This window comes from Gymnoscopelus braueri, assembly GCF_963280865.1.
Source record: "Gymnoscopelus braueri genome assembly, chromosome: 22".
NCBI classification, from domain to species: domain Eukaryota; kingdom Metazoa; phylum Chordata; class Actinopteri; order Myctophiformes; family Myctophidae; genus Gymnoscopelus; species Gymnoscopelus braueri.
Genome location: NC_137624.1, coordinates 47,561,989 through 47,587,321, shown reverse-complemented (window position 1 = coordinate 47,587,321; position 25,333 = coordinate 47,561,989). Strand labels below are relative to the sequence as shown.

At 44.1% G+C, this 25,333-nt stretch overlaps 1 protein-coding gene across 2 annotated transcripts in view; it reads right to left on the bottom strand.

The window, feature by feature from the left end:
- The window catches only part of LOC308078152 (tripartite motif-containing protein 16-like), a 35,144-nt gene extending 10,310 nt beyond the window's left edge, over nt 1–24,834 (bottom strand). The window contains exons 1-4 of one of the 2 annotated variants that reach the window (XM_080419270.1): nt 24,694–24,834; nt 17,485–17,698; nt 16,562–16,594; nt 16,410–16,469 (exon numbers count right to left, since the gene is read on the bottom strand). In XM_080419270.1, the coding sequence (XP_080275396.1) occupies nt 16,410–16,469; nt 16,562–16,594; nt 17,485–17,608 (217 nt within the window). In that variant the 5' untranslated portion in view covers nt 17,609–17,698; nt 24,694–24,834. Of the gene's footprint in view, nt 1–16,409; nt 16,470–16,561; nt 16,595–17,484; nt 17,762–24,693 lie in introns of both variants that reach the window. The other variant, XM_080419269.1, reaches the window with a different exon arrangement.
- Between the last annotated feature and the right edge of the window lie 499 nt (nt 24,835–25,333).

The window sequence follows — 25,333 nt, the reverse complement described above, 5'->3', positions numbered from 1 at the left end:
ATCGCTCTGTTTCACTCCAAAGTGAATGAACATGAACACTGAAGTGACTATTTTCAGTCGATTTAAAAAAATTTTTTTTTACTATATAATAAAATAGTTCAACATCAATAAATGGTGCAATTAGTGCAAAAATAAATAAATACAAATAAAATCTTTGCCTATAAATCCAAAATAGAAAAGTGGCAGGTTGAACAAGTTTTTACTATTCAAACAATTTTTCAACTCCAGTTATATACATCAAATAATAATAAATAATAATAATTCAAAGTTCAAAGTGCAACATCAATACATTGGTCAACTTTTTGCCCAAACTTTTTGCCCCAAAGTCAAAATATCAAGCTACACCTGTATTCATAGCAACAAATAGCAGATCTACAAGCTTTTACTGAGCTTATAGATCAGTGCATGGTGAGTGAGGTTTGCAGGTAAATAATAAATCATTCAAAGTTCAACATCAATAAATGGTGCAATTAGTGCAAAATAAATAAATACAAATAACATCTCTGCCTATAAATCCAAAAGTTGTAGTGGCAGTAGAGATCAGTGCATGGTGAGTGAGGTTTGCAGGTAAATAATAAATCATTCAAAGTTCAACATCAATAAATGGTGCAATTAGTGCAAAAATAAATAAATACAAATAACATCTCTGCCTATAAATCCAAAAGTTGTAGTGGCAGTAGCAGCCGTTTGCCCCACAGTCAAAATCTCAAGCTACACCTGTATTCATAGCAACAAATAGCAGATCTACAAGCTTTTACTGAGCTTATAGATCAGTGCATGGTGAGTGAGGTTTGCAGGTAAATAATAAATCATTCAAAGTTCAACATCAATAAATGGTGCAATTAGTGCAAAATAAATAAATCCAAAATCGAACAGTTGTAGAGGCAGTAGCAGCCGTTTCATTACAAAGGACAAAGTGCAAGTCATTTCAAACTAAATATAACTACATAATAATAATCATTCAAATCAATAAGTGTGCAATTAGTGCAAATAAACAACAACAAAAAAATCTCTAATAATCGTCTACTGAGTTGTACCTTGCGTGACAGTAAACCACGCACAAGGGAACACGACAGGCCTGGCATTCGTATCGTGACTCGTGCCGATCTTCCCCCTCTGGTGTCAATTTCGATCTGGAACAGACCCTGCACCGCCTTGAATTGTATTTTTTCCCTGGAGTGGGTGGGAACGGTATCAGAACATGGGCTGCAATGTCTCCATCCGTCCTGTTCGCCGGGTCCGTCCAGGGTGCCCTTGGGTGGGGGTGGTAAGCAGGTGGGGCGTCTTCCTGAGGAACAGGGTGATCCTCAGGAGGAGGGGGCCCATTCCCATCCTCCAGAGGAATGGCCTCTTCCTCACCCCCTTGCTCAGGGGAAGGGGGCCCATTCCCATCCCCCTGAGGCAGGTCTTCACCCTCTTCCTCAGCCCCTTCCTCAGGAGGCGGGGCTTCAATCCTACCCTCCTGAGGAGGGGCCAAACCGTGACGGCGACCCAGGGTGGTCCAGGACGTGGCAGCAGCCGTGGAGTAAGAGACAAGGCATTTGTAGATGCCATCAGGATGCCTGGCCTTGTAGAGGACGAAGGAGTTGAACAGCGATATCTGGAACAGGTAGGCTACGAACTTCTTCGTCCACTTTGTCGTCTTCCTGGTGAAGTGGTAATAGGCCAGGTTTTGGTCCAGCTTGTCGACCCCCCCATGTAGGTGTTGTACTGGACCACGCACACTGGCTTTTGAACATCCACTCTGTCACTGTGGCGTCTCTGCCTCTGGTTCACGGTCACCATCTCATCCTGGTGGCACGTGGTGATCATAGTGACGATTTTGCTCTCCTTGGCTCGCCATGCCGTCACCATCACGCCGTTGTGGTGACTGCTGATGGTTGACCCGAGGCCCAGCTTAGCCTTGGTCACGGCCATGATGGCTGGTGGCTGCCCTCTGTTGCATCGGAGAGTACCGCACACGTGGGTCCCTTTCCCCAAAAGTTCAAGGCACGAGTCCACCGAATTGTAGAGATTGTCCATGTAGAGACGGTACCCGTGATCTACAAGGTCACACAGCAGGAATGTAACTGTCTCACGCAGGGTAGACTTGTTGCTTCCAGCACAGCACGGCTTCATGTGGTAGAGGTAGCCCGTCTTAGAGTCGCACAGTATGTAGGATTTTATTCCGTACTTTATTGGCTTCTGTGGGTTGTATACCTTGAAGGACAGGCGCCCACGCCAGGACAGCATGCCCTCGTCAATGCTGATGTGCTGGCTTGGCAGGAACATCTCCTGGAACTTCAGCGTCAAGTAGGTCAACACTGGGCGGATCTTCCACAGCGGGTCTCTCTCGTTAGGCTCAATGGGCTGGGGGGTGTTGTTGTCGATGAAGTGGAGGTAGCTCCAGATCAGCTGGTACCGGTTCCGCGCCATGACCTTGCTGAAGTATGGAGTTGCCAGGGGCTCAGTAGTGGTCCAATACATGGGAACATCAGGCTTGTGAATGATCCCAGTGAGGAAGAAGAGGCCAAAAAAGTTCTTCAGCTCTGTCACTTCCAGCGGTTTGTCTTTGTTCCAGGCATTGTCTCTGGAGTAACGCAGACCACTGGGAGCCCTCTGACTCGCATACCGGTTGGTCTCGTCGCAGATTTCCTGGAGCAGCTCATCCGTCAGCAGTAGCTCCAGGAAGTCGACCGGTTCATCTGACTGGAGATCAGCAGCCCCATTGCGAGGCCCCGGAGTCCCAGCAGGGGAGAAGGGGATGTCGCGAGGCTGCCAGTCGCCAGTGTCAGACCACACCCGAGGAGGAGCTGCAGCCTTACGAGGCCTGCCACCTGTGAATTATAGAAATAGAGAATTACCATAAAATATATTTTTGTATTTGTGTGGTTTACGTTGTGGCGGTGGTGCATGACTTTATTACACTTAGAATGAATGAGAACACACACACACACACACACACACTATAACAAGTATAAATCAGGCATTAGTCTACCCCCAAAACCTAAACCTAACCTCTAAATGCCTAATCCTAACCTCAACTTGAATCTTTTCCTAATTGTAAGACTAACACCTCTAAATCATTTTTGAACCAATTATGTACAACCATTTTTCTTGTGAGGTCCACGAAAATGGTCCTCATCTCTATTTCTCAAATTCTACTCTAATTGAGGAGACGTTTGGCCCTCACAAGTATAGTAATAAAGTATGCGCGCGCACACACACACACACACACACAGACACAGGTTCTTTCTTACCTCTACGAGATGACGGTCTACGAGATGACGGTCCAGGTGGCGGTCCAGGTGACGGTCCGGATGACGGTCCGGGCCCACCCATGTCTCCCTCATCCCCAACCGTGTCTGGCCCTGATAGAAATAGAATAAATAAATTACTTGATCAATATTATGTACATGAGATCAATTTAAACATTTAGCATCATCATAGATCACATGCATGCATATATATACATAAATATGAGAGAATATTTACCGTTGCTGTGTAAGGTTTTAGCTTTTTTTTATTCCTGTGATAATTGTGACATCTTACCTGGACTCCCACCAACATGTCCACGTCCACCAACTGCTCCCTCCAGCTCTTCATCAGAATCCTCACACTCTGAAATGGATCAAATAATACATGTTACTGGTGAATTTTTCAAAAGCTATGTTGACATTACCTAATCATGACCTGCTTTTTGAAAGTGGCAAGATGGCAATATGAAAGATTAGGGGTTCAGTTCTAGGTCAGGAAAACATCAACAAAAATGATCAAAGCGTTTGTGTTGTGTCCTAACCTGGACTGAGGCTTTTGATGTAATTTGTATTATGACAACATGTGCATAGGGAGGGGGGGGGGGTTCAGCACACCTGCCATTGCCCCCTTCAACACCAAAAAATACGTGCATGAATAGCGACCACAACGGAGTCTACTTGTGTGATCTATAGCAGCAAATAGCAGATCTTGTAGATCTGCTATTTTTTTATAGCACCACAATATATCAATATAACCTAACCTAAACATTGTCTTCATCTGATCTACAAGCAGATCACACAAGTAGACTCCGTTGTGGTCGCTATTCATGCACGTATTTTTTGGTGTTGCCAGATTGTGGGAGAGGAATAAGCAACCAGGTCTATGAAAACGAGCCCAAAAGTAGCGACTAATCAACTATAAGCCACATGAGCACTTCAAACCTATCTGAAAATAGCCAATCTACAAGCTCACAACCAATCACCATAATTTACAGGCAGCTTTACAGAGAAACAAGCCCAGTGTGGCTTATATCAGATATACAAGCTCAACAAGCAGACAATAAGCAGACCTGGCAACACTGGCTACGTCTCAACACACACACAATCGCTAGTTTTCTCCATTGAATCAACTACGTAACAAATAAGACGATAAAACATTGAATGTGTGCTTACTATGACAACATGAGTTCAGCACACTTGCCATTTGCCCCCTTCAAAAAGGCAGAATAAAATAGCAGATCTACAACAAGCTCAAAAGCTTGTAGATCTGCTCAACTACGTAACAAATAAAAGACATTGAATGTGTGCTTACCAAGGGGAAAAAGAGAAGGCGAATGCCTCGGAGATGGCTGCCACTCATCGCCGGAGGGATCACTAGAGGAAGCCGCCCCCTCGAGTTCGTCCTCGGTCTCAGGAGCGTCACTGCAGTCCTCAGGCGGGGGAAGTACGGGCTTGGATTTCCTCGAACTCCGACGAACGGGTGGGTCCCGGTTGTCGCTCGGTTCGACAGCCGCGACCCATCCGCCCGCCGGGGTTCCTGCCAAGCCGACCGGGCTGGTCCTTGCCGTCCACGGGAACTGGCCTCCGACGAACGGGTGGGTCCCGGTTGTCGCTCGGTTCGACAGCCGCGACCCATCCACCCGCCGGAGTTCCTGCCAAGCCAACCGGACCGGGCTGGTCCTTGCCGTCCACGGGAACTGGCTGGTCCGGTTCGAGTTTGTCGACAGGACAAACAACCACTGGAGCCTTCGGTGGTGCTGGGGCCCGGAGGAAGCGATCCAACGTCGGCTGGCATGGATCAGCTGACCCGCTGATGTGTTTGCGCTTGCTTGAACGCTTCGGCATACTGTATACGTATAGTCTACTCTCTCACAATAAACTATACTACTCCTCTCTATTTCCACCTATATATATATCTCTCTCCTCTCTATTACCACCTGATTTTATTCTATATCGCCGATCTACTGCCCTATAACTTCGCCTAACTTCCACCTATAATTATTATGTATACCTCCACGCCCTCTCTATCCTATAATATATATATATATAACTCACTAGGCTAAATATATATCACTCTCTCACATATATCACACACACTACTATAACTACTAATCAAACACACGCTCAAATATTAAATCACTCAGACACTCACACAAACTCACAAACAATCAGAACACTCACCGTCAATCAATCACTGTCTCAATCTCACTAACTCTCACACGATACAACTCTCTCTCTCTCTCACTAACTCACTCAAATAATCTATCACTCAATCTACAGTATCACACACCTATCAAACTAACTCACTCTACAACTAACACTCAAAATCACTCAATCTATCTATCTATATTTCTCTATCTCTCTCTCTCTCTCTGTAACTGTCTATGACCGGCTCTAAACTCTCAAATCGCAAGACCGAGGGGTTCGCGCGACCCCGATTTATAGGTTTTGTGCGCGCGCATCGAGCCTGCGCCCGACAACCGCGCGCTCGGCGCGCGCGCACTCAGACACGCGAAGCTAGTGGCGAGCCTACCGGCAACACGGATCTATCCACAATATCTACCGTCATCTCAAACACGGATCTATTCACAATATCTTTTCTTCATTTATGAAGAAATACAACAATATCCAGGGACTCGGTGCGCGCGAGGTGGCGCGCACGGCTTCCAAAATCAAGATCCATGGTGAGTTTTACTTTTTTTCTTTGTTTTCTAAACATGATGATGGCGCCGATCACATCACAGCTGGTAACGTGCGCGTGGAACGCTTACAGTCTGTCTTGCCTGTGGTGTGTGTGGAACAGGTCGGCGGGCGTGCACATACGAGCACGACGTCTAACCTTAGATCTCACCGCGGATGTTTGTAAACTTCTGTGTGAAGGCGACATCGGGTCGTTGCGACCTCGGATCACTTGGCTTGTGTGTTTTGGGTCAGGGAAAGTTCATCCCCGTGCACATACGAGCACGACGTCTAACCTTAGATCTCACCGCTGATGTGTGTTAACTTCTATGTCAAGGCGACCTCTTATCACTTGGCTGTTGGCTCATGTGTTTGGGGTGAGGAAAAGTGCATTCCCGTGCGTGCACGAGCACGTTACAAGCGCAAGCATGTGAACGTGCATGGGTGCTGCAAGTTTTCCCTAGGTGCTTCCCTGCTCAATGAGCACAGGCTGCGCACAGGCTGCCAGTTGATGCACGGATCAAACATTTGGTTTGATATGAGCAAATTGGCGGACCCCCTGACTTTATTTGACTTTTGTGTTTTGTAATAACATGTTTTATGTGATTACTTGACCAGATCATGATATTTTACAACTTTTCTGTGGTCTAGATGGATGAAATTTCTTGACAATGTAGGGAAGGACTTCATCTAATGTAAGACACAAAAAAGACCACTTCGCGTAGATCTACGCGATTGGCACGCTGCGGCTTTAAATAGGTTCGCGTAGATCTACGCGATTGGCAGTCAATGTGTTAAGATGATTGGATCATTTTGGTTCCCCGTTGGGAACATGGGGCCCTATCTTGGGTGAAGCCTTACCCGCTACCCGTGAATTACGCACAAGGCAGCTGGCACTGTCCCTAAACGGTATCTTACGGCCTGGAGGTGTGATTCTAAAACCACCCGCTATGCCAAATTCGTTATGTAGAGCGTGACTGCAATGGACATGTTGGGAGACGGCCAGGGCACACAACGGCACAACATTCAGAGGCTCCCTCTCCTAATTGTCAACAAATCTCTGTGATTCTAATTTTCCTATAATCAGCAGAAGTGAAAGTGTCAATTGTGTTTATATAAGATGATAGTCTATTCAAAGAAGACAATGATTTGTGGCATGTGTCGTGCGTGATGCCATTCGCTCCGTTCCAATCCTCTATTGCTCAGGACATAATGAACTGATTACAATAATATAGCATTCTCTACAATCAGCAACATGTGGGTGATAATTAGGTCTATCAAATATGGTTTGATTCAAAGACAATCAAAGGCTAGAGCATATGAAGCAAACGTCGGGTATAGTGTCCAACGATATAAGTGCCTTAGCGTGGCCGCAGAATTAACTTCTGAATTAAGTGATTGTGAATGTGATTGTCATTACAATTTTACTGTAATGCACAAAAGTGTGATTGTTAAATTATTGTGTCAATAGATTGTGTTTTTATCAGCAGTTGCCAGTTAAGCTTATCAAAGACAAATGCAGATCAAACAATGTTTGATCTGCATTCACTATAACCACACCAGAACACACCAGAACACAATCGATTGCAGTAATTTAAAGTTCTCTATAACCAGCAATGTGTGAGTAATAATTCTGTGTATCAAATATAAATGTATTCCAAGGCAACGTCACTCTTCCATGGGCAGAGAGAAAGGGAGAGAGAGTGTAAGATTGCACAGGGGATAATGGCTTGCGCAGTCTTCTCTTAAAGGCAATGGCATCTGGCACGGTGATTGGTTTTATTAATGTAAAGCCCAAACCACACCTACGCATAATGTAACGGGTAGCGCAGGTGTTTTAGGGATTGATGGTCCATTGTGGAACCTTGGGCCGTCAACCTTTACTTTATAGAGTGCAGTCAGAAGACAGGCCTTGATAGCCACAGCGTTGATATACTGAATGTAATAGATAAGAACGTCAGAATTCTCCAGGCGCTCAACCGAACGCTTGTTTGCATGCAGACTTAGATGTGGAGCGAATTGCCTTCGTGATATATCAGGTCGTATTGTTTTAATATCATTAATTTGCTGTTCTTTTATTCACATAGTATAGAGGGAATCTCCCTTGTTTGTCAATAAAGATGCCTTGCGCATGTAAAAGGTAATTTCTGTGTATGTCGTCTATAAACTGGACTTTAGGGTTTTATTGAACTAAGAGTGACAGGTCTGTCACGGCACATCAGCTGGTGACCCCGACCGTGACCCTGTCCAGTCCAGACGACCGCTGGATCCATAAGATCCAAATAACAATTCGCCCATACACTATGTGCTACAATTCCTTGGGGCCCCAGGAAGGGTACACGCGGTGCTATATGTGAATTGTATTATACCAAATTTAGGTCAATTGTTAAAGACAATGTGTAAATATGATTGCATGCATGTGAAGTCACCACTGAACAGCAGATTGAATGACCTTTGTGTTTAATACTTAGGCTCTGTACTTCCTATACCCCATTATGCCCCGTCAGCGTGGCTGGGTGGACCGAGCCGTTCCTCCCAGCAAGTGTATTTTGTGATCCTATAGTTTACTGAGACAATACACTGTTTCTCTGTATTCTGTGGTCCTATAGTTTACTGAGACACTACACTGTTTCTCTGTATGCTGTGGTCCTATGGTTCATTGAAAAACTACTGTATCTCTGTATTCTATGATCATATGGGTTACTGCTAAATCACACTGTCTCAGTGTACTTTATGATCCTATGGTTTACTGAGACACTACACTGTCTCTCTGTATTCTATGATCCAATAGTTTACTGAGACAATACACTAAGTGGCCTTTACTAGGATCTTTAAACCGCAAACCACGCCGGATACATGGGAGAAGATAGCGTGTAGCCTAAGTTGTGTACGTTATGTGTCGTTATGTGTTGTCATGTCTAAGCTGAGACTGCGGCTAAGGAAATACTACAGGTTATGTTATGTCTAAGCTGAGACTGCGGCTAAGGAAATACTACAGGTTATGTTATGTGTTGTCATGTCTAAGCTGAGACTGCGGCTAAGGAAATACTACAGGTTATGTTATGTCTAAGCTGAGACTGCGGCTAAGGAAATACTACAGGTTATGTTATGTGTTGTCATGTCTAAGCTGAGACTGCGGCTAAGGAAATACTACAGGTTATGTTATGTCTAAGCTGAGACTGCGGCTAAGGAAATACTACAGGTTATGTTATGTCTAAGCTGAGACTGCGGCTAAGGAAATACTACAGGTTATGTTATGTGTTGTCATGTCTAAGCTGAGACTGCGGCTAAGGAAATACTACAGGTTATGTTATGTTTAAGCTGAGACTGCGGCTAAGGAAATACTACAGGTTATATTATGTTTAAGCTGAGACTGCGGCTAAGGAAATACTACAGGTTATGTTATGTTTAAGCTGAGACTGCGGCTAAGGAAATACTACAGGTTATGTTATGTTTAAGCTGAGACTGCGGCTAAGGAAATACTACAGGTTATATTATGTTTAAGCTGAGACTGCGGCTACGGAAATACTACAGGTTATGTTATGTTTAAGCTGAGACTGCGGCTAAGGGAAGACCCCAAAAACACTGCAGGTTATATGTACGTTATGTTTAGCTCCAGCATCCGAGAGGTGACGTGAACGGCTGGCTCTGCAGCCTAGGGTTGCCCCCTAAATAGTACTACAGTGTGTCATATGTGTCTGTCTGTATGTTTCAACGACGTTTAAGGCTTGCTGTGGAGTCTTAGAAAGAAAACCAAAACACTGTGTCTGTATGTTCCAACGTCGTTTAAGGCTTGCTGTGGAGTCTTAGAAAGAAAACCAAAACACTGTGTCTTTATATGTATGTTATATGTATGTTTTCCGAATGAATGAAGGTCTCTATATGTTTGTTTGTTTGTTTGTTTTGTCTTGTATGTAACAAAGTTGGTATATTGTGTCATTGTTAAGTGTACATGTTTGTATCTACTGTAAGCAGGAGGTGTGCTGCACACAGACTGCTGGTCCGTTCTGTATATGTTCGTTACGCCACCGGACACATCCCCAACTGGTTTTACACTGAACGCCTGACAAGTGGTGACTGACCGTGTGACTGCTGCAGCTGTATGTGTGTCCCACTTTGGGGTAAGTGTTAGAGGTGAATGCATTAGGAATTGTGAACGTATGAATGACAGGCGCACCCATTTTATACATTAGGGTCGTGGTTCAACATATTTCCCCTCGATCGTTGCCGTTCCTGGGTCCATATGTGTAATTGGGTTGAACACAAATCATATCGTTCTGCTTGGGGTGGCCGTGTAGAGTACTACTGATTCTGGTTACTGTGGTGCATTCACAAGTGCATGGCTGCGTACCATTTTGAGTCTGACTCAGTGGGGCACAGTGATTTACTTCTGAGTGAACGGCGTGTAGGCCAAGGACTGAGACACTAGGGGAATATTTTCCAGGGGGAGGAGAAAGAGAAAGAAACTCAGATATACCCCACATTCACGTAAGGTGCATCCAAGACACCTACTACTGTTCTTTTTTTGCTGAATTAAAATATTTGAGTTATATTGAAGCCTATACCCCTGAGAATTTACATACTGCAGTTATCCAACGTCAGGTTGACTAGTACTTTAGTACTAGAGTTTAAAAAAAAAGAGGAGATAATTACAGTTCATGAATTACAAAAGGCTGTTGAGCCATGCATTGAGGGAGAGAAATTGCTTATTCTTTAAATCTGTTAAAATAGACAGTTGAAAGAATGGGGGGGAAGGAAGGCGCTGTGACCTTCACCCATTACCAGATGCCTGTAGCAGTGGCACATACACACTGATAAGATTCCCACAACACTGTCAGTGGAAAAGGAAAACAATTTTTTTTTTCATGTGAATGCTCCCAGCTAAAATGTAGTCATGGACAGTGGAAGTAAATCTGGTTGAAATTAGTGACCCAACATAAGTGTGTAGATCAACTAAATTCTCTGTAGAATAATAAAATAAATGCAGAAATAATGTACTGTGACCAAGCCCGCTTATATCCTTAATACTTCTACAAGCTTGTAGATCTGCTATTGTTGTTACAGTTATGAACAGTCTGAAATGTGCGATAACTATTTAGTAATCCCAGAAATTAAGGACACTGATAACTAGGGAATGCCACCCTTAGATTAGATGATTGGAGTCAGTTATAAAAAATAAAATAAAAAAGCGAGGTCAGAGGTGAGAAGAGAGTAGAAATATGACGTTCAAATAAATTAGTTTCTTCAGAAAATTCTGCAGGATATATATAAAACAAGAGTTAGCATACGTGGCAATAATATAAAAGTAGAGGCAAAGTATAAAGGTGCCATTTTTAACGTAAACACGCATAGAGTGAGAGTGTTGTAGACACTGAAATGAATATCAGTAAGTCTAATATGCTTGTATAACAAGGAGGACCAGCCAGCAGAAGCCGTGAATAAGTTAATAGAGTGCTGGTTTCAAATAATAATAATAATGATAATGTTAATGACATTGACAATGACAATAACAATAATAATTTTAAGAATGTAAGTGGGCAGAAAGCCCAAACGCTTGTAGTGTGAACTCTTAATTCCTTGTTTCATTAGCACGGCCAAGCTACATTTTGGAGTGCAGTGATCATAAAACATTAGTTGTTATAGACCAAACATGGCTTGCACGCGCACATGAGGGCCAAGAGCAGAACAGAGGCCTTACTGACATCACATGCACCATAGCGAGATTTGCCACACAGACTGCAGTATCAAAATACATTCAAGTGCCACAGACACAGTGCCTGTAGGTAATCCATACATTAATATACATACATATTCCCAAAATGGACCTTCACAGAAGTTAGAGATGTATTGATTCCACATTCGACGATAACTTACAGCATGAGTGGCAGAGGTTCACTTCCAGCTGTGACCTGATGGGACATGGAACTGTACTGTGTGCGCTACAAGTGAAACACCACAACATAAACCATCGTTCTGGACATGACGTAGAGGGCCAGCAATAGATACAAGCTGTGACGTGTATGAGACTCACTTCTGATGACACCTACGGGGAACAGACACCAAGCCTTGGGGAAGCTTGGGTTACTCAGACTTTGAATGTTTCAGAGACTTTACACTAGTTCACTACTATGCTATGGTCACGGACACATGACCTCTCGTCTCTTCAGCAAGTGGGATTATACGCAGCTGGGGTTGACCTCTTGCCCACTCTCTGTTGTTGTGGCCTCGACATGTGCAGACACATACATTTCTATCGATCTGGAGAGGACACAACACGATTTATGTTTATAGATACAATAGCGAGGGAGACACACACACCAGAGCTATTAGTGCTTGGTCGTATCGTTATCTAAAACATAATTTGTTCTGTTATGAACTTACACAACAATATGACTAAAACAATTACTAAGTGAACTTTAATAATGTAATAAGTGAGAAAAACAACCCTGTTGAGGGAGGTCCAATGGACTTAATTGACAAGTGACAAACTCTTGGAATTATTGCTAAATAGAATGCCACATTCAAACTATATATTTTTTCAAAGTAATCTAAGTATGCAAGGCCTGTTGTTTTTCAGTTTTTCTAAAGCTGAAACTATGAAGGCACATGTAGCGACTAATTCAGTTATTGGCAGTGAACATATTATAATTTTTCAATAAAGACAATACATGTAGGGAAAAATTAAGGGAGGACATTAAGATGATTTTAGTGGCGAGCAGCTCTAATTCTTCCATATCGACACTGTGCAGTAGATGAGGTTAGGGGGTAGGCTCCCCAATCCTTGTCTACAACAGGCGGCAGCGGGGTCGCAAGGCTCCCAGAGCACGTTAAAGACAGTGTATAGTGCTGGGGAGAGACTGAAGGCCCCCGTGTTCTGTCAAGGATGAATTAACATCCTAGCTGTGTTTTCCGTCTTGTCGGTGTGCCGACTGCCGCTCTCTCCTAGGGTTGGCAGCACATGGTGCGTGGATGACAGTCCACACCTAACCGGACGAGAGTGCGTTACTCACCGGTTACAGGCAAGGCGGGTGAAAACGGTTAATATTCTGGTTCCCGTAGCCAAGCGGGGCCAGGACAAGACCGTCGGTTTCCTGCCTGGGGCGCCAACCACGCCTACGGGTAAGGGATCGCTATCGACTGGGTCACCCGCCGGTCGGATCGCAAAAAGCATTAAAACCATGGCGTGCTCCCCGGAGACGTGTGGTCGCTGCGTTCGGCTCAATGTACAGTCAGGCCATCACAAGCTGAAAGCGACCGCCGGAGTGCTACAGTTACTAAGCGAGTGATGCTCCTGTGATCGGTGGGCTTTGAAAAGAAGACGCCGGGAAGCAGGAGGCTTGAACTCTCTATCCAGGGTGACCTGGGTGTAGACCTCAAGTGGAAAGGGGTCTAGCCTGGGACTGCGCCCTGGTGCAGGAGGCACAGGAGTGGGGAGGTCCGAAAGACTTAAGTGGTCCTTTCTTATCAAGATGTTTACAGTTCAGCTGTTTCACCCAATTCAGTGGCTGTGTCAACAAGACAGGCACAGATGAACGAGACTGAAGTGCACAAGGGAACCTCAGAGTTGTGATAATAATTAAGTATAGGCGGTATTGAAATGAGAATTATTGCCTGGCTATAGCTAAAATAGGGCTTAAATAGAGTTAAGTGTTTTATGTTTTTATGTTACGTGAATAATAAAATTATTTAAGCGAAGAGGTTTGCATTCCAACATTAGAAGAGTATAGATTTTTTTGGAGCGATAAATTGATCACACTGTGGCAGGGTGGACAGGGTGAACCATAGCAAGATAAGTTTATAGCGTAAACAATAGATATCATACCTACTGGGGACATTTAGGCCCTTACAAGATACCAAAATATCTTATATGCTTATCTAAATTTGTTACGTGAATTGAAAGGTAGTTGATTTCTGTTGCAGTTGAGTTAAGTGGTGTTGTCAAGAGACTCACGAGCACGTTGGGTGATGCTTAGCAGAACATTTATGACCACGGGGGTAGCTGCACGGTCCATGGCCTCAGAAGGGTGCACACTTCGGGGCTGTGCGCGTGTTGGCTCCTTTTGTGCTCTGGCTTGATTTGATTCACATACAGCGAAGTGAGGTGTTTGTGTGTGCTGCTCAAAATATCTCCCCCTTATGGTAATGGTCAGTGCGTTTGGTGTACATTATGAGAACATGCCGGGTTTTGGGTGCAGAGTGGATGTCAAGTGATTTCATACATTGCTGACATTTGCTTTACAGTTTATTGCCAGTTGCGGTGGACTGGCTGAAACCTACACTATCTTCAAAATAATTCATACTTTACATCATCGATTTTGGTGCTAAATGTATCCAATTACCTTGCTGATCATTGACCTAACTTTTATTTCTATTGCCATGATGACCACTGGTTGACCAAGGTGTGATTACGGTTGTTTATGTTATGGTTAACCTTCCATTTCTCTAAAGCAGGTCGACTGCATGCAGGAGAGACGTATACACTTTTGCTGTCTCTGAAGCAGGTCATAGGGTGCAGAAGAGAAAAATGTACAATTTTGTACAGCCCGAGGATAATGTCAATTGACCTGTGCATAAAGCACAGGAAAGTTGTTTTGTTGTGTTTCCAATTATATGTTGTGTACGGCGTGTGTTGTTGTGTATGTCAAAAAAAAAAAGGTGAATGAAAATTAACTAACTTAACTTTAACTGCAACCCAATATCACTTTGATTGAATAATTGTAGATAAGTCTTTGAACCATTTTTCATTTAGTCACATTTAGTTAGGTAAAGGAGGGTGGCACCCTGGCCTCTGCACATTCCTATGCTGTGTGCCCTGCCGGGTGTCAGGTCAAGGAGGGAAATAGTATGATAGCATATGTATAGTATAATAGCATATTCATATTAAGTGACATAGTAGCCTTAATGTTAAGTGACTATACTAAAGTTCGTACTTGTAGAAACTTTCATGTCAAAGTGTTGCCGTTAATTTTTGTTAAATGAATGTGCTTAGACCTATGGCAGAGTGACCATTACAGAGACACTTAAGTGTAAGGAAGGAGAGACAGTGACACGCACACACACTCTCTCATACACAGGCACGATAGTTGAGTATAAATACAGGCCCTTGCATACACAGTGCAAAGACTCACCACCAAACCCCCACCCAATTTTTTTACATCAAGGAGGGTACAGAGTGATCCCAACACACACCACAGAAACATTATATTGCCACCTGGGCCCCCATGCTGAACTTGACGAAGAACACCCCTGCACAATATCTACGCCCCGACTTTCGACCTCAAGGAGGGTACGGATCTGACTGGCGCTTGGGGGTTGGGGCCCCTGTGTATAATACGGGGGGCTCCGGTCTCAGGCCCCAGGAGGGTACGGACCCGGGGGCTCGGGAGTGGGACCTCCGTCTCTTAGCTCATTCAGTGCCAAGTACATTTGTTAATGGCACTGGATGGGTTGGGGGAGGGGGGGGCCTAGTCTTGGGCTCTGTCGGAACCTCCTCCTCCGGGCTCGGAAAAGTGACCACCTCAACCAGAGGAATTGGAGAAGAAACCAAAAATGCACACAGAGAACAAGATAAATGATTTTTTTTAAAAATATATATATATATTACACATGTTAGAATAGTTGCTTGTAAAGGAAAACTCAGTGGGAATGCCCCACTGAGGGACCCTAAGTTTAGCAATGCAATATGGAATCAAATGATGTAATTGTCCCCAATAAGAGCTCATGTCCAGATGGTAGGTTTGGGACTGCCCCAGCCTAGTTCAGAGTTTCCCCTTCAAAGAAAAGGGTTTTCCTCGGCTCACATGACTCAAAAAGAGAATAATGGGACCTGATTTTTTTTAAACATGAAATATGTTATGCTAATGGATAATTTCTATAAAGTACTGTTTAGATTTTAATCTTGTGTTGTTGTGGGTACTAAATTCGTACCCAAGGAGGGGTTGATGGTCCATTGTGGAACCTTGGGCCGTCAACCTTTACTTTATAGAGTGCAGTCAGAAGACAGGCCTTGATAGCCACAGCGTTGATATACTGAATGTAATAGATAAGAACGTCAGAATTCTCCAGGCGCTCAACCGAACGCTTGTTTGCATGCAGACTTAGATGTGGAGCGAATTGCCTTCGTGATATATCAGGTCGTATTGTTTTAATATCATTAATTTGCTGTTCTTTTATTCACATAGTATAGAGGGAATCTCCCTTGTTTGTCAATAAAGATGCCTTGCGCATGTAAAAGGTAATTTCTGTGTATGTCGTCTATAAACTGGACTTTAGGGTTTTATTGAACTAAGAGTGACAGGTCTGTCACGGCACATCAGCATAAGGCTAGTGGGTTTAGCCACTCTTGGCCAAGTTAGGGCCCATGGGCCCTTACCCACAGTGTGTGAGGTGCATGTGCTTAGCGGTGGCCCTGGGTATATCTGCTCTCTAAAAGACAACTATTCATCAGATTACTAATGTCTGACACATGCATTTAAAACATTTAATCTTACTCACCTGTCTCTTGGTTCGATGCAGTTTTTAGTTTCTCTAATTCAGCCTTCAGATCACGCATCTCTGCAATGACATATATTTATACATTTTGATGAACCATCGACAAAACAAGCAAACTATAGACTTATGTAGGTCTTTAATAATCAATTACTCACCAAGAAGTGGGTTTTCAGTGATGGCACCTTTTTCTGGTCAGAACATACAGATAGAACATAATGTAAGTTTAGATGAACCACAGACAGTCAAAGACTCATATCCTCTCTATATCTTTATCTTGTATTCATTGTAATATTGTTGTGTTGAAGTCACTATACATATTTACATCTACACATAAACTCTCTACACATTATAAAGTCAAGTATTATAATACTACAATAATTATTAGGCACAGGCAGACATTTTGATAACACATCCTATGCATCCCATGTTAGTTCTCGTGGTTGTAAAACAGAATCATTTCATAGGGTTAGGCCACGTATACATAGCTGAATGTCACAATACAGGTAATCACAGGATTACACACAGGAACTATTCATTACTCTGGTAAAGACCATTTATGTTTCATTTCCACTATTCAGTTGAGGAATTTATATTTGGCACTATAATTGCAGGATCTGATATGGTGCCATTGTGAAAGAAAATATGATGTAGTCTGATCCCAGTTTAAAACATCACTGTTGAATTTCTTTTTTCTGTAATATTTTTCAGGTTTTTGTAACCATTAAAAAAACAATACAGAATAAATACATCAAATAAATCAAACCTCTTTATATAATAATCTATTATTTGGCACTGATGATGGTCGCATGACCGAAACGATTGCTGCACTTTATACTTGGAGCACTTTATTGAGCATGGAAAATAAACATACGTACAGTATATTTTATTAGTCGCTAAGGAGACCTTAAACTTTTGGTGGAGTGTGAGACTTTTTTCCACCATGTTTTTGACACTACAACACCTGCAATCAACCCTGAACTAAGGACATAGAAGGGCGACTAAAATGTATTATAAACATGGGATGCATAGCCAGTGTTACCACATTAACTTATAAACATTATCTAACCTGTCTTCATACCTGTTGGTGTGTTTTCAAACCTCCCCACTAGATCTTTCCTGTTCATCTTCCTCAGAACATTCAGCATGACCTGAGATTCGCTATGGGGATAATTTTGTACGATCTGGTCGACGACGTCCGTCATCTTAGCATCCTGCAGAGCACACTTTGTCAGCGGCTGGAGACCTGCAACATTTTCAGGTTGTTGCAGACGCCACTTGAACTCGTCGAACTCCTGCGGATTAAGATCACGCAGAGCGTTCAGGATACGATCCTTAAGTGACTCCATGGTGGATTCCTACAAACACATGATGTCAACATGTCAGCTTCATTCTCTTAATACTTTGGATGTGAAGAGACTAAACACAAGCTGTAGTTGAAGTTCTGTACATCAAGGAATACACATTATTGTGCATTTATGTATACCATAGTTCTACAAATGAATTCATTTATATACAGCACATATAGACACATACTGTAGACCAGTGAAAGCAAAGCCGTATAGAATGTTGTATCAGAATAATAATGTTACAAGCTCACAACATGATGCGACGTAGATCTGCTATTTTCAAAACAATCGTGAAACCTCTTTTTAAACATTCTAACAACACAAATCTGGTACGGGGCTCCCTGGCAAAAAAACAGTTTAAGATGAGGGACAATTAATAAACAACTACACTTAAGAAATAAGCCCAAACTACACTTTAGAAACAAGACCAAACTAGAAAAAGTGCTCCTCGGAGCACAGGTTTCCGCCAGCTCAGGTAGGTTATTGTGGCCTCCTGGTGGCGCTATAATAGGCCAATGTGAAAAGGGTGGCATTTCTTCCTCAGCCTAGTGGGAATGTGCGTGCAAATTTTCACAGAAATCGCACGCTGCGTTCATGATTTGAGACATTTTGTTCAAAACGGACCAATCCTGCAAACTTTGGAAGCCAACCTTAGCCAATCAGGATGGAATATGACATATCGGAAAGATCAGTCTTGATCACATGACTATAGAGATACTGTGTACTGATTCACGTGATGTTTGGGTAAAATCTGTAGGAGTAATATAAAAAAAGGTTTTGCACAAATCGGCCTCCTGGTGGCGCTATAACAGGCCCATATGAAAAATTGGGGCAGAGGTTCTGAATTGGCATCCAGGGAGTGTGTGTGTACAGTTTCGCAGCGACCGGGCCAACGGTGCCGGAGATTAGCTGCTCACAGACAGATGGACGGACAGGGGGTAAAACATACTCTCTCGCCATGCCTTTCGGCCTGGCGGTGACAATAGACAACTATGCTTTCGATGTGATCTGCAGTTGAAGTTACGTACATCAAGGAGGAATACACCTTAATGTACATTTCTACATCCCATAGTCACTGCTGGCTTAGACTGGAGGAGCCAGCCCTATCGAAGGTCTTGAAGGGCGGATCCAAAGCCTTGCGCTCGGTACAGAGGCGTACGGTCATTGGGGCCAACGAGGCCATGGCCCGGTCTGTGTAAACCCAGATCCGCCAGGGGGAAACAACAAAAAATCAACATAACAACATTAGCAGCCCCTCACCCTTTAAGTCGCCTTTGTTTTCAAATGGGACTCATTTGCATTCGGCCGAATTGTTAATGAGTGGCCATTAGAACCGTCAAACCGGTTCTCCATTGCGCAGAGTGGCTCGGTAATTCTCAATAGACTTATCAGCCGTTGTTGCGCGAATTCTGGCCCGGTCAAAGTTAGAATTCACCATACGCTACTGGCTCGGTACCAGCGCCGCTTCCTATTGCTTCACCAACGACGCCCCTCTGCACTCTGATTGGTTAGGAGATAACAAGGTTCACTCCCACTCCTAAACCACCGTTCCTGTGTGTGTGTGTGTGTGTGTGTTAGAGATGCGCGGATCGCGGTTTTAGCCGCGGTTGCCGCAGTTAACCGCAGTTTGGGTGGATTCGGGTCAATCAAATATAATTATTAATTAATATCGGATAAACCGCGGGTGAAATATTGCGGTAAATATATCAGCTGCAATGCACAAACATGCTCGTCGAAAGGGTGACAAACCCACCCAGACTTCTACTGCAGCCATATCAGGCCAGGAGTTCAAGTGCACCAATTGCCTTGTCGTTCAAGGATCGGCTTATATGGACATCAATGTGCCTGCCTCAAAAGCAAAAGGACCCCAAACTCTAAACTCCTCCTATGAAGAACCAGCCATCATATGTGTAGTGGACCAGATTGTAGTGGAACGCAGTGAGCTGGGATTGAACCCGAGGCTCCCACTCGCCAGTCCGACGTGTTACCAGTCATGCCAATAGGGCTAATTTGACTGTGGGGGCTACATATGTATACATGCCTGCATGCATGTACTGTATGTATGCATGTATGTAGAATGTTATATAGGACATACAAACATAAACTGCTCAGTTTGGACACTTAACTTCGATCGATTATTTCTCCCCTTCAATAATACAGACTAGAAGTTTGGGCCGCTACGCGGCTCTACTCCACCTGTCGTGGTAGGGTGGATTCGCGGGGGCTCCAGTGGTGGGGGCTCCTTCCACGTACCTGTCTCCGTCCAGGGGGTATCTACTGCAGACCTGGTGGACACAGGGTACTCAGTGATGCTGGTAAGACCGGACGTTCTGCTCAGCTGAATGCAACTGCAGCCTACAGCGGTGCAGCTCCACACAGTCACAGGCCAGCTGGCTCCCATGGTGGGGAAGGGGCTGCTGTGGTTATGTGTGGGGGACAATAGTGTTCACCATCTGGTGTGGGTGGCGGACGTCACGTACAGGACTGCTACTTCCTGGGGTTGGACTTCCTCCAGGACATGGGGTGCCTGCTGGACATGTGGAGAGGTACACTTAGCTTCCCAGAGGGTCCTACAGTTGCCATGGGTCCTCTAGCTACCTGCCCCGGGCCCCAGTCTGTCCACAGATTGGAGACAACCCACACCTTCCCCGGCTTCCCCAGCTCCTTCCCCTGCTCCCGCCTGGACTTCCTTGTCTTTGCTCACGTCCCACGGTTCGCTGCCCCGCTGAACCTTCCCTTTGATTTCCCTAGTCCATGTGGCCTATCCTTCATGTGGCCAGGTTTCCCGCACTGCCCTGTTCCCCTTCCCCAGGCGAGGGGGGAGACGGTGTGTTCTGCCCCCCACCGACAGCTGTCCCCCCTTGGCCCCTGTTTTCGCCCTGTCACCCGCTACCATGCCCCCATATTTCGGCATGGCCTCCCCAGGTGGGGGAGGTGGTGCCGATTTCCGCTGGGGATCTCCAGTGCCAGACAACCGCTATGACCCCGCCCGACAGCCCCCAGCCCCTTCCCCCATCACTCCTGCCACCTCCCCCAGGCGTGGAAGAGGAGTACAGAAGTCTGGAGAAGCAGCAGCTGCTGGCAGAGTTCCAGGACAGTTTTGCTATGAGTAAGAGTGAGGTGGGGAGGACTCACCTGGCCCATCAAGAGCCACCTGCACCACGTCCCTCTAGCTGGTCTGCAGCCATGTGACAAGGCTGTGGATGAGCTGCTGCAGACACAATCATTGAGCCTTCAGACAGCCCCTGGGCGACACCTGTGGTCATGGTTGCCAAGAAGAACGGAGACTGGCGGTTCTGCGTAGACGACAGACGGCGTATTTCAGCCAGACGCTGACAGGAGCGACACCAACAACTGCGTCACCCGCCGGGAGCTCCTGGCGGTGGTGCTGTCTGTCAGACACTTCATGTACTACCCGTGTGGCCTCCCCTTCGTTGTGAGGACTGACCACTCAGCTCTCCAGTGGTTGACGACTTTCCGTTAAGAGGTGCAGGTTGCCAGGAGGTTTGAGGAGCTCCAGGAGTACGACTTCAAGATAGAACACAGGCCTGGAGCTCACTACTCCAACGTGGACGCTCTCTCACGTCGGCCGTGTGCGGCTGATGGATGCCGCTACTGTGGGCGGAGCTACAACTGCGTGCGGAGGGGGGAGGAGGAGGTTGTCTGCACAGGAGAGAGATCCAGACCTACAGCCTGTCTGCAGTGGGTGGAGGGCCGGCAGCATCCGCCGTGGGAGGAGGTGGAGCCCTTCTCCAAGGAAACCAAAGGTAGGTGGACCATGTTTGACTGGTTGTGACTGTCCTGAGGGGCTGTAGAGGACAGGTCTGTCCTGAGGGGCTGTAGAGGACAGGTCTGTCCTGAGGGGCTGTAGAGGACAGGTCTGTCCTGAGGGGCTGTAGAGGGCGTTGAAGACAGCAGCCACCAGGGAGGAGTGGTGGCAGGTGGTGTTCCCCAAAGGGCCTGCAGGAGGCGGTACTGAAAGCCATGGCGGAGGCTATACTGTAATGAGCGCTTTCAGAATGGAAGTGGTCTAACCCTAACAGTCTTGTTGACATAGCACATCAAACCACCTGAATGAACTGAATGTGTTTCTAATGCTCAAAAAACATAGACAACAAGTTTAAAAGGTGCATATCACTCTGAAGCTGCTGCAGGTCTGTACCATATTCCACCATATTCTACTATATTCCACCATATTCTACTATATTCTACTATATTCCACCATATTCTACTATATTCTACTATATTCTAAATTCCCAACAACTTTATCATTGACCAAATGACTAAACCCAATTATAATATGGCTTTTAGATTTCCACTGCCCACACCTGATTGGCTGTGTGAAACTAACTGAGATTGAATTGGTGAATGACCATGAGGTTCAAATGTTTGTTCTGATTTGATTATCTTGTATTAATTTGTCTTTTTTTACATCCAGGCCAGATTCTTCTCAGGCCATGAAAGAAGATGAGCATGATGGCGAGCTAACCACGATCCAGAGAGACTTGAATGGTCTACAACACTTTTGTCCTGCCAGGGCGGGTAGCCAAATCTGCAGCAGCCATACACCACTATATCTCACACACCAACACTGCCCCTCACATTGCCCTCCGACCATTTGACCTTTGACTTTGACAGCCTGGACTGAGCTGCTCAGGGAGCCTTTGATGTGTTTATTGAATATATTTATGTTGAATTATTGTCATTTGGTTATTTTTCTCAATACATGGTTCCATTACCTGCACTACAGTCTCTTGAGTTTCTTTGTTGTCATCAATATAATTTGCCTCCCTTTCCACCCCTACTTCTGAATACAGTACTAGTCCAATACTAGCAATTATACTTTTATACTCACTAAGCATTATGCTACACTTTACATTAATGGTTCTATGTCTATAAATACAGTAATGTATAGACATAGAACATAATGTAGGCCTATCTATACCTTGTTATAGTAAATGCTCCACAACACAACAAGGGTTCCACTGCTCCAGTGAACGTGGTTTGTATGAGCAGATAGAGGCTCTTATATCATGATTATTGGTGGTGGTGGCAATACTAATAGTTTGAGCCTGGAATGCACGCACGCACGCACGCACGCACGCACGCACGCACGCACGCACGCACGCACGCTCTCCCTCCCTGTCTCTGTCTCTGTCTCTCTCACACACACACACACACACACACACACACACGCACTAACGTGAATGAAGCAAGTGAAAACAAACAAATGCGTCACACAAGCACACACGCTCACACACCGACACAAATTAAACACACGCAAGCAAGCAGCACTGACACAAATGAAATAAACACGCAAGCACACACACACACACACACACACACACACACACACACACACACACACACACACACACACACACACACGGCACACGCGGCACAACACAAATCAAAACACACACGCAGGCCAGGGCCGTGCTTTGCTGTAGGCAAGGTTCGGTGGCCGCCTGGGGCCCCATACAGTCAGGGGGCCTCATGAGAGGTTTTCTGTTTTTAAATAAATATAAATAAACAGCTTTCCAATCATTCAAGGCCCTTTAAAAAATCCCACATAGGGTTTCAAACATTCAGGGGGCCTCATGAAATATCCTCAAAGTTTTAAAATGCCACAACAAGACGCTTCACTTGAGGCTCTTGTATGAAACATGGCTGGAGGGTTGACATGATGCAAATTGTTCTGGAACGCTGCCAGCCTCTGTCCCTGCCGTAGCTCCACGTCATTCACAGTGGTGTAAAGTAACTAAGTACATTTACTTAAGTACTGTACTTAAGTACAATTTTGAGGTACTTTTACTTTACTGGAGTATTTCCAATTGTCTATACCTTTACTTCTACTCCACTACATCTCAGAGGCAAATATTGTACTTTTACTCCACTACAATTATTTGAAAACTTTAGTTACTAGTTACTTTGTAGATATAAATGATTATATTATAAAAAATACATTAACCACTTTAGCCTTATTTTATACTTAGGCTATTTGAAAATAGCAGATCTACAAGCTCACAACGCGTCGCATCGCGACACGTTGTGAGCTTGTAGATCTGCTATTTTCAAACATTTTACTACTTTTACTTTTGGTACTTTAAGTACATTTTGATACCAATAATTTTGTACTTTTACTCAAGTAAATGTAGAATTCTGGACTTTTACTTGTAACAGAGTACTTCTACATTGCAGTATTGATACTTTTACATAAGTAAAACTTTTGAGTACTTTTTCCACCACGCATAATGGTGTAAAGTCACTAAGTATACATTTACTCTGTACTGTAGCCTACTTGCCGCACTTTTACTTGAGTATTTCATTTTATTTATTTTCTTCTTTCTAACTTTGTACTTACTTCTACTTCACTACATCTCAGATGCAAATAGTTTAACTTTTTACAATATTATTAAATAAGTTAATACAATGTATTTTACAATATAACACCATCATGTGTTGGAGGAAAAAAAAGAAAGAAAAAGGAGCGTCTTTTTGGCAAAGAGTAAAATTCCAAACCAAGGTGCTCTTTGGTACAATTGGGTGATAAAGTTACACAGCAAAAATAAAAAGCCTTTATTGTATTGGCTAATGCTACACACACACACACATATATATATATATATATATATATATATATATATATATATATATATATATGTATATATATATATATATATATATATATATATATATATATATATATATATATATATATATATATATATATATATATATATATTTATATATATATATGTATATATATGTATGTATGTAGTGCACGTACGCAGCAGACAGCCTTCATCATGGTGACTAAACGTTTAGTCGGTGCAAGGCGTTCTTGCCTCTGCATTAGCCAATACAATAAAGACCTTTGAATTGGTCTTTCCCCTCTTTTTTACCATCACATGTGTTTGGTTTGTGGCTTCAGCCCTTACCGGTCACACGTCCTGATGAGTCCACCGTCCTCGTCTGTAGAAGTGTTAATGTTGAACCTCGTCTGTAGAAGTGTTAATGTTGAACCTCGTCTGTAGAAGTGTTAATGTTGAACCTCGTCTGTAGAAGTGTTAATGTTGAACCTCGTCTGTAGAAGTGTTAATGTTGAACGTGTTGCACAACGTCAGGTATGAACTAGGCTGCCCTAGCACGTCTGATATCTGGTCTAGAGGGGCGGGTTCAAAATCTCGGGAGAGAGAATCCATGGGCTCCCATTGGTTCAACGATCTGTGCGCCCGCCCCGCGCCCCTCCTCCCCCAATGTGCAGCATTGAGAGCCCTGACGTCACAACATTTGGAGCGATGCCCACTGCACTCTGGTTGGTTGGGGAAAGGAAAGGTTGACTCCCACTTCCTATACCAGGAACGTCAAAACCCTGGTCCAGGCTCTTATTTTTTAGCAAAACGCAAAGGAAAATAAAAGCCTGGAGATCAAGGCTAGGTATGAACCGATACCAGATAATAATCAGGTTTCTATAAGGTGATGAGCTGGGAGGAGAGACAGAGAGAGACATGTTGTTATACTGGATTCCTAAACACATCAACCTGATACTTCATCAGTAGTAAAGAATGTAGAAGATTA